General features: G+C 37.2%; 3 protein-coding genes across 4 annotated transcripts; 2 read left to right on the forward strand and 1 right to left on the reverse strand.

Moving 5' to 3' along the window:
* Nucleotides 1-3,052: 3,052 nt before the first annotated feature.
* On the reverse strand, nt 3,053-3,484 carry LOC138902045 (uncharacterized). The gene has a single exon (XM_070189856.1). The coding sequence runs from the start codon at nt 3,482-3,484 to the stop codon at nt 3,053-3,055; it is 432 nt and encodes a 143-aa protein (XP_070045957.1).
* A 1,270-nt stretch (nt 3,485-4,754) lies between these two features.
* LOC104112572 (probable serine/threonine-protein kinase PBL5) lies at nt 4,755-9,290 on the forward strand. 2 transcript variants are annotated; one of them, XM_009622536.4, is made up of 5 exons: nt 4,755-5,157; nt 5,866-6,131; nt 6,298-6,487; nt 6,569-6,960; nt 8,664-9,290. In XM_009622536.4, exons 1-5 carry the CDS (start codon nt 5,043-5,045, stop codon nt 8,955-8,957), a joined length of 1,257 nt encoding a protein of 418 aa, XP_009620831.1. In that variant the 5' UTR covers nt 4,755-5,042; the 3' UTR covers nt 8,958-9,290. The 2 variants fall into 2 exon arrangements, with proteins under 2 accessions (XP_009620831.1, XP_018632025.1); XM_018776509.3 differs by lacking the exon at nt 4,755-5,157 and having other exon boundaries at nt 6,015-6,151.
* Nucleotides 9,291-16,292: 7,002 nt separating this feature from the next.
* Nucleotides 16,293-17,268, forward strand: LOC104112576 (uncharacterized). The gene is made up of 2 exons (XM_018776510.3): nt 16,293-16,592; nt 16,698-17,268. Exons 1-2 carry the CDS (start codon nt 16,385-16,387, stop codon nt 16,952-16,954), a joined length of 465 nt encoding a protein of 154 aa, XP_018632026.3. The 5' UTR covers nt 16,293-16,384; the 3' UTR covers nt 16,955-17,268.
* The last annotated feature ends 281 nt before the right edge of the window (nt 17,269-17,549 follow it).

Raw genomic sequence — 17,549 nt, forward strand, 5'->3', positions numbered from 1 at the left:
GAAGTAGTGTAGTCTACCCAGATCTTTTATCTTGAAGCTGTTATTCAGAAAAAACCTTCAAGTATTCAATCGCCATTATGTTAGTTCCTGTCACCACAATATCATCTACATACACTACTATATAGATAGTTGAGTTTTCAGTTTTTTTGTAAAAAAAAAAAAAGAATAGTCATACATAGAGTGTGCATAACCCCTTGAACATAAGGCTTCAGTGAGCTTAGCATACCACTGCCTACTGGCTTATTTCAGCCCATAAAGGGATTTGTTGAGCCTGCAGACCAACTCTAAACTACCCACAGCCAGGCCCTGAGGAATCTCCGTGTAGACTTTCTCATTTAAGTCCCCATGTAGGAATGCATTATTTACATCCAATTGGGACATATGCCACCCGTTTTTTCACAGCAACAGCTATCAGAGACCTCACAGTTGTCATCTTGACTACATGGGAGAATGTCTCTGTATAGTCAATGCCTGCTTGTTGGGTATATCTTTTCACAACCATTCTAGCTTTGAGTCTTTCTACACCCCCATCTGCTTTGTGTTTTATCTTATACCCCCATTTGCAACCTATAGTTTTCTTCCCAACAGGTAAGGGCACTAGGTCCCAGGTATGGTTGGCATGTAATGCTTCAAACTCTTGGTTCATAGTTGTTTGCTAGGCAAGATTCATAGCTGCCTCCTCATATGATAAGGCCCATTGTCATTGCAAATGTCTCTTACAAGACTTTGACTTTCAGGATTTAGAGCACCGGGGGAGACATGATGATTTTTAGAAAATGAAGCATTGAGAGAAAATGGTATAGTTGAGTTACTGTGAGCAACAGGTGATGATGATTTCAATTTTGAAAGTGAGTATAGATAGTCTTATAAGTATAGTGGTATTCTATGAGGTCTTTGTGATTTCTATAAGGTAATGGATGTGAGGCCTGGTTGATCCCCAACTGGTGATGTGCTTTGGCTTAAAGATTGTGGTGAAGATGTGGAAGATTCAATTAATCTGGAGGATTTCATAGGTATTAAAGGAGTATCATGCTCTAAAGGCTGATTATGTGTAACACTTATGCTATCATCACTATCACAAATATGTTTATCATTCTTAGGAGTGTGATCAATGAAAGGGGCGAGATTAAAAACAGAAGAAAAAGGTGTATTTTTAGATGATAGAGTGAAGGGAAACACACTTTCAATGAAGACAACATCCCTGGAGACATGTATCTTTTTAGTGGCAAGACTTAGGACCTTGTACCCATTGACTCCATAGGTATAAGCAATAAATATGTGTGGTGATGTTCTAGGTTCAAATTTGTCCCTATGCACCTTTGGTACAGAAGGAAAACACAGGCATCCAAAGCTCTTCATGTGAGAGTATGTTGGTTTTATTTTGTAAAGTAATTCAAATGGGGATTTAGGGTGACTATGGGAAGAAGGTACTCTATTTATGATGTAAGTTGCACATAGAATGCATTCACCCCAGTACTTCACAGGCAATTTAGATTGAAACAAGAGTGCCCTATCAGTTTCTAGGAGATATTTGTATTTTCTTTCTACTATCCCATTTTGTTGTGGTATGTAGGGGCAGTTCCTTTGATGGATGGTGCCTTTGGATTGGAAAAATAGGTTTGCTTCTGTACTGGTAGATTTTGAACCATTGTTAGATCTGATAGTTTTGATTTTGGTGTTGAATTGGGTTTCAACCATGGAAACAAAGGTTTTTATAATTTATAGGGTATTGCTTTTACAAGTTAGAAGATTGGTCCAGGTGCACCTACTGTAGTCATCTATCATTATAAGAAAATATTTGTAATTATCATGTGTTATCATATGATAAGGTCCCCATATGTCTATGTGGAGTAATTAAAAAATTTCAGTTGTGAAATTGGTTTTCTGGGGAAATGGTAGTCTCCCTTTTCTAGCCATTGGACAAATAGAACAGAGGAAAGGTTGTTTGGATGGGAAAGGGATATGGATAGAGGAGATCCCTCTCAATTTGACAACGGGTACATGCCCTAGCCTATTATGCCATAAAATATTCATATCATAACCAACTCTGATTTTTATTACTTGAACTTGAACTATTTACAAAGGGGAAATATATACACTTATTTGTGAAAATTGAGCTATGTACAGATGAATGACCAGGATAGGGTGAATTGTGTGTGCAGTGAGTCCTATTATCAAGGCAAGAAACTGAATTGATGACTACAAAACCTGAGTACCTGTTCCACAGACACTTTGGGCAAAGAAAGTACAAAGCATCACAGGCATTACCAATCTTCAGAGGCCTCTTCATTTAAGGGGCCTGCAGAATGCAAAGATGATCAGTCAAAGCTGCTATACTCTTGGGGTTGGAACTGGCTAGACAGTAAATAGAAATTAGATTGTATTTGAAGGAGGGTATAAACATTACTTTATGTAAGGTGATGTCACGCATAAGTGTTACACTACTAATTCCTATTACTTTTACTTTATAGCCTTTTGGGAGGACAACTAGGAGTGGATAAGATAATGTCACAATGTTAGTAAGTAGGGATTTATTAAAGGTCATGTGGTTTGAAGCCCCTAAGTCTAATATCCAGGAATCAGTCTTGTTTTTGAAACACTTACATGACAATTTATCAAAATCTATAGAGGAAGTGCAAACTACTATACCTACAAAGTTCATAGCTCCACTGATGTTTTGATCTTCATTCAGGTCATTAGCTTCCTCTACCTTATTGCAAGATGTGTCAGGATGAACATTAGCCACCACCCTTCTTTCCTTTGTTAAAACTCTAATTTCGGTTGAAACCTTTATTTTGATTGAAGCTTTGATTGGGATTTTGATTTTGATTGCGTGAATATCCAAAATTATCAGGGTATCTGTGTAGTTTATAGCACTTGTCCTTAGTGTGCCCTGGCTTCTTGTAGTAGTCACACATAGTCCTTCCCCTTCCATAACCACCGTGGTTGCCATTGTTGGGTGAGTAATTGGTCATGTAAGTATTGGACCTAGAGCTGGTGGCATTCAATGATGTGGACTCAATGAACAATGAGTGTTTGGTTTGATTTTCCTCTATTTCTTGTCTTGTATCAGGAAGGAAAAGGCTTGAGCCAATGTTGGTAATAGATTCATCACGAGAATGCTTCCTCGAATTACAGTATATGTCTCGTTCAAACCCATGAGGAATTGTATTAGCTGCCTATCCTGTTCAGTTTTGTAAAAGTTTTCCTTGGCACCACAAGTACAATTACAGTTGCACTGGGACCTTTTACTCAAAGTGCTCAATTCTTCCCAAAGCTTTTTCAATTTAGTGTAGTAACTGGTAATATCAAGGGCTCCCTGAGATGTATCATTTATTTCCTTTTGGATTTGATACAATCTAGCTCCATTTGTTTGCTCATATCGATCTTCTAACTCAATCCATAACTCCACAGCATCATTCGCGTATTTAACACTGTCCTCAATGTCCTTCGAGAGAGAATTGAGGATCCAGGAGGTCACCATATCATCACATCACTCCTTGACAGAATGTAGGCGAGTGGGGGTCTGGGTGCTTGCATTCACCATTTATAAACCCTAGTTTATTTTTTACCGACAGTCCTCGCAATAGACTGCGCCTCCATGATCGATAACCAACTCTACTGAAAGGAGTTGACACAAGCATAGCACCAGGATTATTCGATGGATGCAAATACAAAGGATCTCTTGGATCAATTCCGAAATTTTCTTGAACTTAGACATTCACTGTTGTACTAGCTATATCGCTCAAATCGTCCACAACCATGAGTAATTGAAACTAGTTATGTTAGTATTACGATGTTAGAAGAAGAAGCCCAGACACTTGAATTAAGGCAAATGAAACTGACATTAGGAATCAAACAAATTAGGGCAAAATCAAACGGATGATGAACAAAAGAGAGAACGAATCAGAAGAGATAATCGTGATGGAATGGCCGGGCTTTGATACCATATTAATTACACACTCCCTCACCTTACTCAAGCTCGAGATGAGCAACAATGGAGGTCAGAGAGATAGAGAGAGTGCATAACGAAGAGAGAAGGAAAATATCTAGAATAAGCCAGCCGACTTTATTTGATATTTGTATTAACAATATATACAAAACTGCCTAACTAAAAATGAATAGCTAAAATAGCCTCTTTACAAATTAACTAACTAGCCACTTTACAAGTATATAGCCACTGGTTACATAATTAACCATGTCAACAAAATCATAGATGGGGCAAAATATATCGAGTGATTTGTTTCAATACGCGTAAGCCTATTCAATACTTATGTTCGTGGGAGACAACGAATACCCAATAAAATAGTCTAGAGATATGCAAACTAGTGATGTCACAAAAAAAAGGTAAAATTATAAAATGTTTATATTATTCGTTATATATCACATTTTTAATGTAATGACCAAACTTTTGCAGAAAAATAAGTAAATGCATCAAATATTAAAATAATTATTAATTTCTTATGCATAACTTTATTCACAAGCCAATTATCTTTTCTTTTCTTTTTTGTAATTTATCAAATATAAATTTGGATTATTTGAGTTAATGTTACTTCAAGTAAAAGAAAGAGCATACGAGAAAAAAAAGTAAAAGAAAGAGAAAAACAAGAATAAAATAGGACATAAAAATACGAACTGACCAAAAAGTCCCTAGTATGACAGGTGGAAGCTGTTTATTGGATAGACCCAATTAGTAAAATTTGCACTTGATTAGGACCGTAAACCCCCTTAAAAAAACATACTTTAAGAAAAAATGACAAAAACATACATTAAAGTAAGTATAGCTCCTTCTCTCTATTTCTCTCTTTCTTTCTTTTTCTCTCTCACCAAAAAGCCAAAACTCTGCCTAAAGTTTTTGTAACTCTTTTGTTTTTGGGGCTCTGAAGAAGAGAGAAAATAGCTTACATACATATAGAAAATTCTCACTACACACACACACAAATAGAGAGAGAGAGAGAGACATATTTATAGAGAGATTCTATATATACTTATAGAGGGGAAGTGTTTATAGTTTGTTGGGTATTTTTGGAAAGTGGAAGGCCATGGGCTGTTTCCCTTGTTCTGGTGATTCATCATCAATCAAGAAAAGAGAAAGAAAGAGAATTCCACCAGCCAAAAATCAATACAAAAAAGATGATCAATCACAGCCCAGTACAGGTTTTCTGCTTTATTACCTAAGTTTAGATTTAATCGTTTTCTTGATTAGTAATAATAATTGTCTTTTGATTTGTGTTCTTTGGAAAATTCAATGTGGGGTTATTGAAAACTGATCAAAGATTGAATATTTTTGGCCTAAAGATTGGTATTTTATCATTGCATGCATCCAAAGATTTGACTTTTATTTTCTTGATCTTTATTTCTTGCTATGCATGTTAAAGGGTATGTTGAAATTATTGATTTTTTCTTGATTTTTCAGAAAAAAGTTGAATTGTTGATGGGTCATGTGTCGGTGCTGTTTTTATTTGAAAAATTATTTTTTCTGAATCAGGGTGTTTTTCTAGGAAGTCCCTAGTGTACCAGCAATTGTAGACCTCAGCTTTTGGACCTTTTGACTTTTTTGTTTTTTCCTATTTATTAATTTATTTATATTCTTTTGGATGGTTTTGATGCTGCTGATTGTTGAGGTACCACATAAGTATAATATCTCTTTCTTAATTTTGTCTTTTGTGCTCAAGAACTCTTTCTTTCCTTTTAAATTATGTAATCATTGGAATTATCTTGTGTATACTATTTTGTGAGAATCATGTAGGTTATGAATCATGTATATTTTGGCTTTTACTTATACATGTGCTTGTTCATGTCGTTTTCTACCTCAAATGGGCCTCATGGTTTTTGGTGCCTATTTTGTGTTTTTTTGTGGCTTAGATATGGTAAAGGCAAATGAACAAAAAGTTGTGAAGAAAGAAGAGGCTAAAGATGCAAACCAATCTACAACTAGGACAGATGGAGATTGTAGCAGCATTTCCGGAGATGGGGAAAATGATGGTATAAAAATTAATGGAGTGAATAAGGCGCGGGCGTTTAAATTTGATGAGCTGGTAGCTGCAACAGAAAATTTCAAAGCAGCCTACTTCTTGGGTGAAGGAGGCTTTGGAAAAGTATACAAAGGTCGTTTGGCAGATACTGGTCAGGTCAGCTCGACTTCATTATTGTAAGACTATTCAAAGTTTGCAGCCCACACGAGATATGACATCTTTCATTTTTTGAAGCTTTCTTGCATTTATTCCTCTAAGTGGTGGTTGAATATAAGGTTAATTGGTTTTGTTTACTGATGCCTGATATATTTGTTTAATGCAGGTTGTAGCCATCAAACAGCTGAATCCCGATGGATGCCAGGGGAATAGGGAATTCATTGTGGAAGTACTCACATTAAGTATGGCTGACCACCCTAATCTTGTCAAATTAATCGGTTATTGTGTCGAGGGGGATCAGAGGGTGCTGGTCTATGAGTACATGGCTCTTGGTTCATTAGAAGACCATTTACATGGTATGCAATACACCATTGGATTTGTGTTCTCGAATTGTATTTTAATTTCCTTAGCCTTGATAAAACAACGTATGTTTGCAGACCCTTGGCCAGAAAAAAAACGGCTTGATTGGAACACGAGAATGAAGATAGCTGCAGGTGCTGCAAGGGGACTGGAATATTTGCACGACAAAATGAAACCGCCTGTTATTTATCGTGACTTGAAGGGCTCAAATATTCTGCTTGGGGAGGGATACCATCCAAAGTTATCTGATTTTGGATTGGCTAAAGTGGGACCGCTTGGAGACAAGACCCATGTCTCTACCAGAGTGATGGGCACATATGGATACTGCGCACCCGATTATGCTATGACTGGCCAACTGACCTTCAAATCAGATATCTACAGTTTTGGAGTTGTTCTTCTGGAGATCATCACGGGCAGGAAAGCTATCGACAATACAAAATCTGCTGCTGAGCAAAACCTAGTTGCTTGGGTAAGATCTCTTAGTCTTGCCATTTGTAAATTTATGCTGTTATAATACATGGTTTGTCCACTCCTGTTTCTTGTTAGCTTGTCTATGGTTTATGCAAAAGAAGTTGAGCTTCAAACCCGAAATATTAAGACATGTATAAACCCCTTCTAATGTCTTTTTATACTGAACTTGTAAATTTTTACCCTCCTATATGTGTAATCTAACTCTGGATATAAATGCGGACAATAATGCAGACTTGCGAGTGTGTGAGGATGAGCTTGCTAGAGTTAGCTCTGATATTATATTATTTGACAGACTCTGAGCATACAACCTAAAATACAAGGCAATACCCGAAACCTTTTTAAATCCCTTTGAATGCCTATAAGTTTACTGCCTCCTGCTTGAAAGAGTTGAAGCTCACTTACTGAGTCATCTTTTCATTTTTGGTTATATTGAAAGGGGTGGAGGGTGGGGGTAGTCATGTACATTTGGGTAGTGCCCTTAGATTCTGATATCCCCCCGGCTGCGCTGTACAGACTGCCTGTAATTGATTTAAGCAGCCACGGGAGACTAAGGAATGGGGTAGTCATGTACATTTGGGTAGTGCCCTTAGATTCTGATATCCCCCTGGCTGCGCTGTACAGACTGCCTGTAATTGATTTAAGCAGCCACGGGAGACTAAGGAATGGGGCTACTTTTATTAAGAGCTAATTCTACCAACATTTTTCCGATGTGATGGTCAAGGTCTACATTTCTTTCCCCCTTCCCTTTTCTTCTTCCCCCGGCCATACGTGGGCCTCGTTTAAGAATCTTGTATTGGTTTAATCAGATTGTTATTGCATTTGTGCCTTTTGAACAAGTATAATCAGTGGCGGACCCAGGATTTTGTGCAAGCGGGTTCAATCTAACTTTAGTCGTAAAATAGTAGTTGTCAAGTGGGTTCAAGTAAAATATTTATACTAAATTTATGCAGCTTTAATCGTAATTTATACATATACAGCATTATTTTTTGACGAAGTGGGTTCAGTTGAACCCGCTTTCCACCATGTGCGTCCGCCGTCCGCCACCGAGTATAATACAGGAATATGTGCTCCACATTACCACTAGCTTTCGGGGCATGGTAATCAGGTTACAGGTATATATGGGTGGTATTCTTGCCTTTGTTGTTGTTGAAGCATATATTAAGCAGCTGTGCCTGATATATCAGATGCAGCCGTTGGATTGGACATGTGTGCCGTGTTAGTTCATACTTTTATTAGTGATAGTAAGGTTTACATAACTACCATCTGTATTACTTTTAGGTAAGAAAAGATGATGTCTGTACAAAATTATACTCTGAAATTTACAATCAATAAAGCAAACTATGTTGAGCACCACGCCTCGACTTGTTAAGAAACTTCTCTTTTCGTCGTGTTAAGGAACTTCGTTTATTATGTTAATTCCATATATAATTCTCGTGCATTGGCACTTTCTATATATTTGTTCCATTGGGGAAAAGTGAAAACAGCTACTCCATTTATGTGCTGAAACAAACTTTACCTATTCGCTTGAGCACTCTTGTACACGATACCAGAATTGGTTGACTTACAGTGGATTTCAATTTTGGAAAGCCGAATTTGCTAATGAAGCACCTTTTTTTATGATTTTACAATGCCAACTTCTGTTCTGTTTTATGATTACACGAATCTGCACTTTATTTAACATGATTAACTCTTCTTGTGCAGGCGCGACCACTGTTCAAAGATCGGAAGAAATTCCACCAGATGGCAGATCCAGTACTAGAAGGTCATTATCCAGTGAGAGGTTTATACCAAGCTCTTGCAATTGCTGCAATGTGTGTCCAGGAGCAACCTAATATGCGGCCACTCATAGCCGATATTGTCACTGCTCTCAACTACCTTGCCTCTCAAAAGTATGACCCCGAAACACAGCCTCCTGTTCAAGGGTCGCGAAAAAATTCTCAAAGATCCAGATCAATAGATGAAGAAAAGAAACCTGTTAACGTCGATGAGCAATGACAGAACGTCGTTAGAGGACTAAATTTAAGAACAAAATTGGCTACTTAATACACCAACATGCCTTGTTATCAATTTTTGTGTCACGTGATAACAGGTGCAGTTCAAAATCTAACGTAATATTAAACCAAGTGTTCTCCTTTGGCATTGTCTTGTTTCTCTGGTGTAAATGTAAGCAGTAGTGTGTAGATGGAATATATATGATTGAAAGATGTAGCAAAGAAAGAAAAGATAAAAGTTAGGAAAAGGAGTAGATGCTTCATTAGCAAGAAGTAAGCATCCAATTGTTTGAAATTTAGCTTAGTTAATGAATCAGTTTGCCTGGCTTATGGTCAATCTTCTTTCTTTGCTTCAAAAGTTTAAAGCTTCTCCTTTACTGTTTTAGATCAAAGTGCTGCAAAATAGAAATGAAAAAAAAGGAAATATATAGTATGAAGTAACAAGGACAAGAAGTTGTTCATCTGTAAGCTAAAGCAAAAGGCACATCATTTAGACAAGTTGTTCGATGAATTCTCACCGAAAATTTTCATTTTAAGTTAAAATGCTCCGTATCAAAATTTTCGGGTAAAGCGTTTCCCATTAAAGACGATTCTATACCTAATATTTGAATTCGAGACCTCGATTAAGGAGATTTAGCGGTGTTTAGTAACATTTCATATACCGTCAAACTTCTTTATTACAGTTTCGTTTGTTTCGAATATTTTTGGCTATTATACCGAAGTGATGTTATAGAGAACATATATTATAACAAGCTTAGTTTTCATTGAGAAGTCCGACAGTATCAATCGAACCTAATTAGCTAATGCGTAGTAGCAGCTTTAAGAAAAAGAGAACGAGATAAGCTGCAACTGCAAGCATGTGCTTTCCGAATATCATACTTTACCAACCTACTTTTAAAGTAAACAAATAATGGGTTATTTGCTATACATGGTTATTTTGATCATTTTGTTATATTTTTATTCACATTATATTTCACATAAATAATATAAATTCCTGCCTAACTTAATTGAAAAGGGGCGGCCCGATGGTAAGGCAACTCAAGCAACCGCTTGAGGCCCCATATCTACGGGGCCCAAAATTTTCTAATATTAAATAGCTGCATATGATAGTTTTTTTAAAAAAAATATCTAATATATCAAAAAAAAAATATTTTTCATGAAAAAAAAAAATAAGAGTTAATCTGGTAATATGAATAGTTAATTTTGGGATTCAGCCCTAAATTTTAGGTGTGCATATGTTTCTTGACTCCTTTATACACTATCATCATTATCATGAGGCCCATATTATTTTGATTACTTTGTCTTTCTTTACAAGTCCACTATCTCATAAAACATTCCGTCAAGTAAGATAGCAAAAGGCAATTGCAACCCTTTTTTGTCAAGCTTTTCCGGCATTGCACCAAAAATATTGAAGCAACAAAAGTAATATCAAGTTATCTATAACTGTTTGTTAAATCAGGTTCAATTGTTCCGTACTTTTCTTATTATTTTGCATCTAGAATTTATTACTTTTTTGATATCTTTTGTTTGTAAGTATATGTATCATCTTTTTATTTATTTATTATGAATTTTAATATATCAACAAGAAATATAAATCCGCGTATTAAAAATGCCAAAAAATGAAAGAATTGAAACTTTAATACAATCCCAAAAAGGAGCGCTTGATAAATTTTTAGCGAACAATAAAAATTTTAAATAAAAAATTAGGAAAAATTTTGTGCTAGATGAACAAACCACTAATATAGTTGAGTTAGACAGACAATGGAATCCAAGAAGAAAAAGAAGAAATTGGTGAGTCACATATTTTTTAGAAAATCAGGAAATCCTAAAAGAATTGAATAATAATCCTAGAAAGTGGAAACATATATAATCCTAGTCAAGAAATCGATTATAAATAAATTATTAATAATTTTACATCTCAAAAAACTAGAAAAATAAACTTTAAATAAAATTTTACTAAATGAGTTTTTTAATACCGAAAAAGGCCCCTCATTGAAGTTTGGCTTTAGGGCCCAAATATCGTTGGGCCGCCCCTGCTGATAAGTGTGAGAAGGCGGGAGAAAATATGTTATTGATAATTGATGAACAATACAATACAAGAGGTCCTTATTTATAGCTATACTATACAAGGACATACTATTCCTCTACCAATGTGGGACAATACTACACTATATACATGATGTAAACTAACACTCCCCCTCAAGCCGATGCATACAAATCATATGTAAGGAACTTGTTACATATATAACCAATACGAGGACCAGTGAGAGACTTGGTGAAAATATCTGCAAGTTGATCATTCGACCTCACAAATTTTGTAGCAATCTCTCCTGAAAGTATATTTTCTCTGACGAAGTGACAATCAATCTCAATGTGTTTAGTTCTCTTATGGAACACCGGATTTGATTCAATATGAAGGGCATCTTGATTATCGCACACAAGTTCTATCCGAATGATTTCACCAAATTTTAACTCCTTGAGCAATTGTTTGGTCCAAACTAGCTCACATGTTGCCATAGCCATTGCTCGATATTCTGCTTCTGCACTAGACTGAGCAACTACATTCTGTTTCTTGCTCTTCCAGGATACCAAATTTCCTCCTACTAAAACACAATATCCAGGCGTAGAACGTCTATCAGAAGGTGATCCTGCCCAATCAACATCTGAGTATCCAATGATCTGCTCATGTCCTCGATCCTCAAAGAGTAACCCTTTGCCTGGAGCCGATTTTATATATTGAATAATACGGACAACTGCATCCCAATGACTATTACAGGGAGAATTCATAAACTGACTTACAACACTCACAGGATAAGAAATATCGGGTCTAGTCACTGTGAGATAATTTAATTTTCCAACCAGCCGCCTATAGCTTGCAGGATCACTAAGCGGCTCCCCCTGTCCTGGCATAAGTTTAGAATTTAGATCCATCGGAGTGTCAACAGGTCTGCAACCTATCATTCCCGTCTCCTCAAAAATGTCTAAAGCATATTTTGTTTGAGAAATAACAATACCTGAGCTAGACTGGGCAACCTCAATACCTAGAAAGTACTTCAATCTGCCTAGATACTTAGTTTGGAAGTGCTGGAAGAGATGCTGCTTCAGATTGGTAATACCATCCTGATCATTGTCAGTAATAACAATATCATCAACATAGACTACCAGATAAATACAGAGACTTGAAGCAGAGTGCCGATAAAATATAAAGTGATCAGCTTCACTACGAGTCATGCCAAACTCCTAGATAACCGTGCTGAACTTACCAAACCAGGCTTGAGGAGACTGCTTTAGACCATAAAGTGACTGACGCAAGTGACATACAAGGCCACGAGACTCCCCCTGAGCAACAAAACCAGGTAGTTGCTCCACATAAACCTCATCCTCAAGATCACCATGAAGAAAGGTATTTTTAATGTCCAGCTAATAGAGAGGCCAATGACGAACCGCAACCATGGATAGAAAAAGGCGGACTGAAGCCACTTTAGCCAAAGGAGAGAAGGTATCACTGTAATCGAGCCCAAATATCTGAGTATATCCTTTGGCAACAAGACGGGCCTTAAGTCGATCAATCTGTCCATCGGGACTAACTTTGACTGCATAAACCTAACGACAACCAACAGTAGATTTACCTGAGGGAAGAGTAACAAGCTCCCAAGTACCACCTGTATGTAAAATAGACATCTCGTCACTCATAGCCTGTCGCCATCCTGGATGAGACAACGCTTCACCTGTAGTCTTATGGATGGAAACCGAGGACAAAGAAGATATAAAAGCATAATGAGGAGATGACAAACGATGATATCTCAAACCGACATAATAAGGATTAGGGTTAAGTGTGGTCCATATACCTTTCCGAAGAGCAATCGGTGTACTAGGAGCAGGGTCCGCAGTAAGAGTAGGGTCAGGTGCAGGACTGGAACCAGTTGGGCCTGATGGAGGACGCAAACAACAATGATAAGTCAAGAGTGGTGTTCCTGTGGCTGGGGAACTAGGGGGAACAACACTAGACTCCTTAACGGTTGGTATGGATGAAACCTCTGTGGTCGAAGGTGGAGGATGAGCTATAGTAAACTCCTCAAAGGTCGGTATAGGTAAGACCTCAGATATATCATGGTGGTCAGCAGAAGTAAAGAAAGGTTTATAATCAAAAAATATGACGTCAGCTGACATAAGGTACCTACGAAGATTTGGAGAATAACAACAATATCCCTTCTGAACACGAGAATAACGAAGGAAGACACACTTGAGAGCACGATGAGCTAACTTATCTTTCTCAGGGGCTAAGTTATGAACAAAACACGTGCTCCCAAAAATACGAGGTGGAAGAGAGTATAAGGGTGACTGGGAAAACAATACTGAATGCGAAATATGATTCTTGATGGGAGATGAAGGCATCCGATTAATCAAATAACAAGCTGTGAGAACTGCATCGCCCAAAAAATGTAATGGAACACGAGATTCAATTAGAAGTGTGCGAGCAATCTCAATAAGGTGCATATTCTTTTTCTCAGCAACCCCATTTTGCTGAGGGGTATAAGGACAAGATGTCTGATGAATAATTCCTTGAGAAGTCATAAACTGCTGAAATTGAGAAGATAAATATTCTAAGGAATTATCACTGCAAAAAATGCGAATAGAAACACCAAATTGGTTTTTGATTTCAGCACAGAAACTCTGGAATATAGAAAATAACTCAGAACGATCTTTCATTAAGAAAATCCAAGTACATCTTGAATAATCATCAATGAAACTAAAAAAATAACGAAATCCCAAGGATGAACTGACTCTACTAAGACCCCATATATCAGAATGAACTAAGGAGAAGACAGACTCTGCATGACTCTCAACACTACGCGAAAAGGAGGCTCGGGTATGTTTCCCAAGTTGACACGACTCACAATCTAATGTAGACAAACTAGATAAACTAGGCACCATCTTCTGAAGTTTGGATAAACTCGAATATTATAAACGTCTATGGATTAGATCTGGAGGATCTGTAACTAGACATGTTGTGGAAGGACTGAGTGAGTTAAGGTAGTAAAGGTCTTCTGATTCACGTCCTGTACCAATTGTCTGTCCCGTACTGCGGTCCTGCATAATAAAAGAATCGTCAATAAAATATATACCACAATGGAGGGCACGAGTCAAACGACTAACAGATGCAAGACTAAAAGGATAGTCAGGGACATAAAGAACGGAATCTAGGGTGATAGAAGTCAAGGGATTAGCTTGTCCAACTCCTTTTTCTTAGTTTGACATCCATTGGCTAAAGTAATAGTGGGAAGAGACTGTGAATATACAATATTTGACAAAAGTGATATATTACCAGAGATGTGATCAGAAGCGCCCGAGTCTATGACCCATGGGCCAAGAGCTCTAGACTAGGAAACACAAGCAAAAGAATTACCAGTAACAGAAGTATCAGTCTGAGCAACTGAGGCTACTTGTGGAGATATCTGCTTACTTGCTCGATACTGAAGGAGCTCGTTATATTCTTCTTTAGATAAAGAAAATCCCTGGTTACCTGGAGTCCTGGTCTGAGCAATGTAAGCATTTTTAGGTGGACGACCATGTAAGGAATAACACATTTTACGAGTGTGTCCAAGTTTGTGACAATAAGAACACTTGGGTCTAGATCTTCCAAAACAACCTCCTCCCCGTCTATGCTCCATAGTTTGAGATGCCCGAACATCCATTGTCTGGGATGCAAGAACAGAGGAATCAAGTATCTGTGATGAGATCACTGATGGACTTGGTGCTGAAGCAAGGCGGAGTAATCGAGAGAATAATTCATCAACTGTCGGGACAGTCGGACTAGCCAAAATCTGGTCGCGTACTGAATCAAGATCATTAGGAAGTCCAGCGAGGGTAAGAACGAGAAACATCTTCTGTAGCTGCTCTTATTATTTTTCCACGCTAGCAGAAACTGGCATCAACTTCTCAAATTCCTCCATGACTGCCTGTACTTGACCCAAGTAAATAGACATATCCAATTCCTACTCCTTTAAGTTTGTCATCCGCGATATCACATCACAGAAGTGAGATATGTCATTAGTGTATAAGGTGCGTGCCTTTGCCCAAACCAAATAACATGTCTGGAATGGACGAAACAAGGGCATCAACTTGGAATCAATAGATCGCCACAAGATGCTACATAACTGAGCATCGATTTTTGCCCAAAGTGCTATTGCCTTTTCATCTCCATCGCTAGACTGTTTGATTAGATGATCTTGAACACCTTGACCTCTACATCACAACTCGACAGATTAAACCCAAGCTAAGTAGTTTGAACCTCCCATTAGAGGTTCCGAAGTAATAATAGCACTAGAGCTTCCAGAACTCATGTTTCTAGACCCAAAAATATCAAATCCCAAAGACATTGTTGCAAATTATTACCAAATAAGAGAAAGAATCAACTGTTATCCACGGAAAAGAGTACGGAAACACAGAAACAAAATACTGAAATATTGTAGATATCGGAATCTACTGTAGCTGTCGGAATAGTACTGTAGCTGCCGGAAAAAACTCAAAGTTGTCGAAATAAAATGAAAACAGTAGGGGTAGGATCGGAATTACCAGGCGATCCAACTGTTCTGAAGGAAGATTTTTAAAAAATGGCCGGAAGTGGTCGTACGCGCCGACGCGCGTGAGCTTCTGGTGGCACGCGAGGAGGCTGCTGCCGGAGCTTTTCACTGGGGTTTGGTCGCCGGACAGTGACGACTCTTGTGGTAGTGTTGGATTTTGCACAACACTGACAGAGATGAAGCAGATAGAAAACAACCTTAAAAAAGTACTGATTTCTCTTTCCCGGAATCGCTAGAATTTATGCACAGCGATAAGTCTCTCACAATTGCTCTGATACCATGTGAGAAGGCACGGGAGAAAATATGTTATTGATATTGGATGAACAGTACAATACAAGAGGTCCTTATTTATAGCTATACTATACAAGGACATATTACTCCTCTACCAATGTGGGGCAATACTATACTATATACATGTTGTAAACTAATAATAAGTATTATTTATACCCAAAAAAAAAAAAAAAGACCAATCAATCTTGTAAATTTTATGTGGGATATTTTCGTTGTGCTATTGTTTTTTTTTTTTTCTTTCAAAATTCTCCTCTATTATGCTGGGGGATTAGGCACGAAGAGGAGGACAATGAGAAATGATCCCACCTTTATTGTGTATCAGATTCTTATCAAAACCACTAGACTATAAGCTTTTTACAATATTAAAACGTAGTAAAGAAATTAATTAAACCCACCGCCTCTGCATGTAGGAATTAGGAAATTCTCCCGCCTTAACCAACAAACTTAACCAACTGCTGCTAACAAATACTCAATCAAGTTGCACTATCAATTCCCTCTCATTCTTTTTCATCTAAAACCCAAATCCTCTCTCTCTCTCTCTCTCTCTCTCGTTGCAATGCAGAGAACAAGTAAAGATTTGGAAGAGAAACAGCTCCATCCAAAAAGAAGGAAAATGGAGGTTGCCACTCATGATATTCTTCCACTCCATTACAGGCCTAATTCTGCCTTTCGTAGCATTTCTCTTCCCACTGGAAAATGGATTCATCTCATTCCTCTTGCTGTCTTTCTCTGTTTGCTCATTCTTTGGTGGTTCTCTTATCCAGGTACAACATTAATAATCTCAACAACCCCAAAATTAATTCTTGATAATTGATTCCCCTTACAATATATTGTTTAATGATTGTATTTTCATTTTTTTGCAATTACAGTGATGTTGGAAATAAGGGACGGAAGAATCAAGGAAATTCACAAGATTGAAGAAGATGTGCCAGAGTTGTTGAATGAAACTACCAACGTTGATCTTACTATTCTGGCTATGGCAACTGCAACTGCTTCTGCGCCTTTTACATCAAATGGCCAAAAAGTAATTGAGAGTGAAGCTGTTTATGAAGAGTTGATCAAGATTCAGAAAGTGTACAATAATGAACCAGCAGCAGAGCCAATGGGCAATAATAATAACGGTTGAAACTTAGTTTTAAGTGTTTTACAAACAATAGTTAGAATGATTTTTTAGCAATAAGTACTGTTGGATTGACTGAATTTTGAAGTATATCAAACTGATAAATCACAATTGCGGAATCTGTGTGGAGAGTTGTTGAGAAATAATCTGTGTTTTTGTCCTAGTTGTTATAATCTGCAATTAAACTGAGTCTTACTATATTGTTCAGTCCAATAGCAAAAAGAAGATATATTCATGCTGTATCAGTCAGTATTCTTCTTCTAATCCAAAAAGTAATTGTACAGATCGTCAAGATCACTTCGTCAGTTGCACTAATTTCTGTTATCTTTGTTAAACCTATATATATATGTTCGTTGTTGTTTAATCATTTTGAGTCAAGCTTTGTACTATAGGTTGGTGGAGTTTTTACATACCGAAAAGATCGAACCAAAACTAAAGCTAAACACTCAAATAAAACTATTGGAAATCTATCAGTATTAATCAGATCCTACTTTTATTGTATTGAAGGTTATTAGATACTGAAGGTCCGAATGTGCTAAGATCCCTAGTGCGGATTAGTGTATTATTTCTATTTTTTATTTATATTAAAATGTGAGGTTTT

Source organism: Nicotiana tomentosiformis, chromosome 11 (assembly GCF_000390325.3).
Source record: "Nicotiana tomentosiformis chromosome 11, ASM39032v3, whole genome shotgun sequence".
NCBI classification, from domain to species: Eukaryota; Viridiplantae; Streptophyta; class Magnoliopsida; order Solanales; family Solanaceae; genus Nicotiana; species Nicotiana tomentosiformis.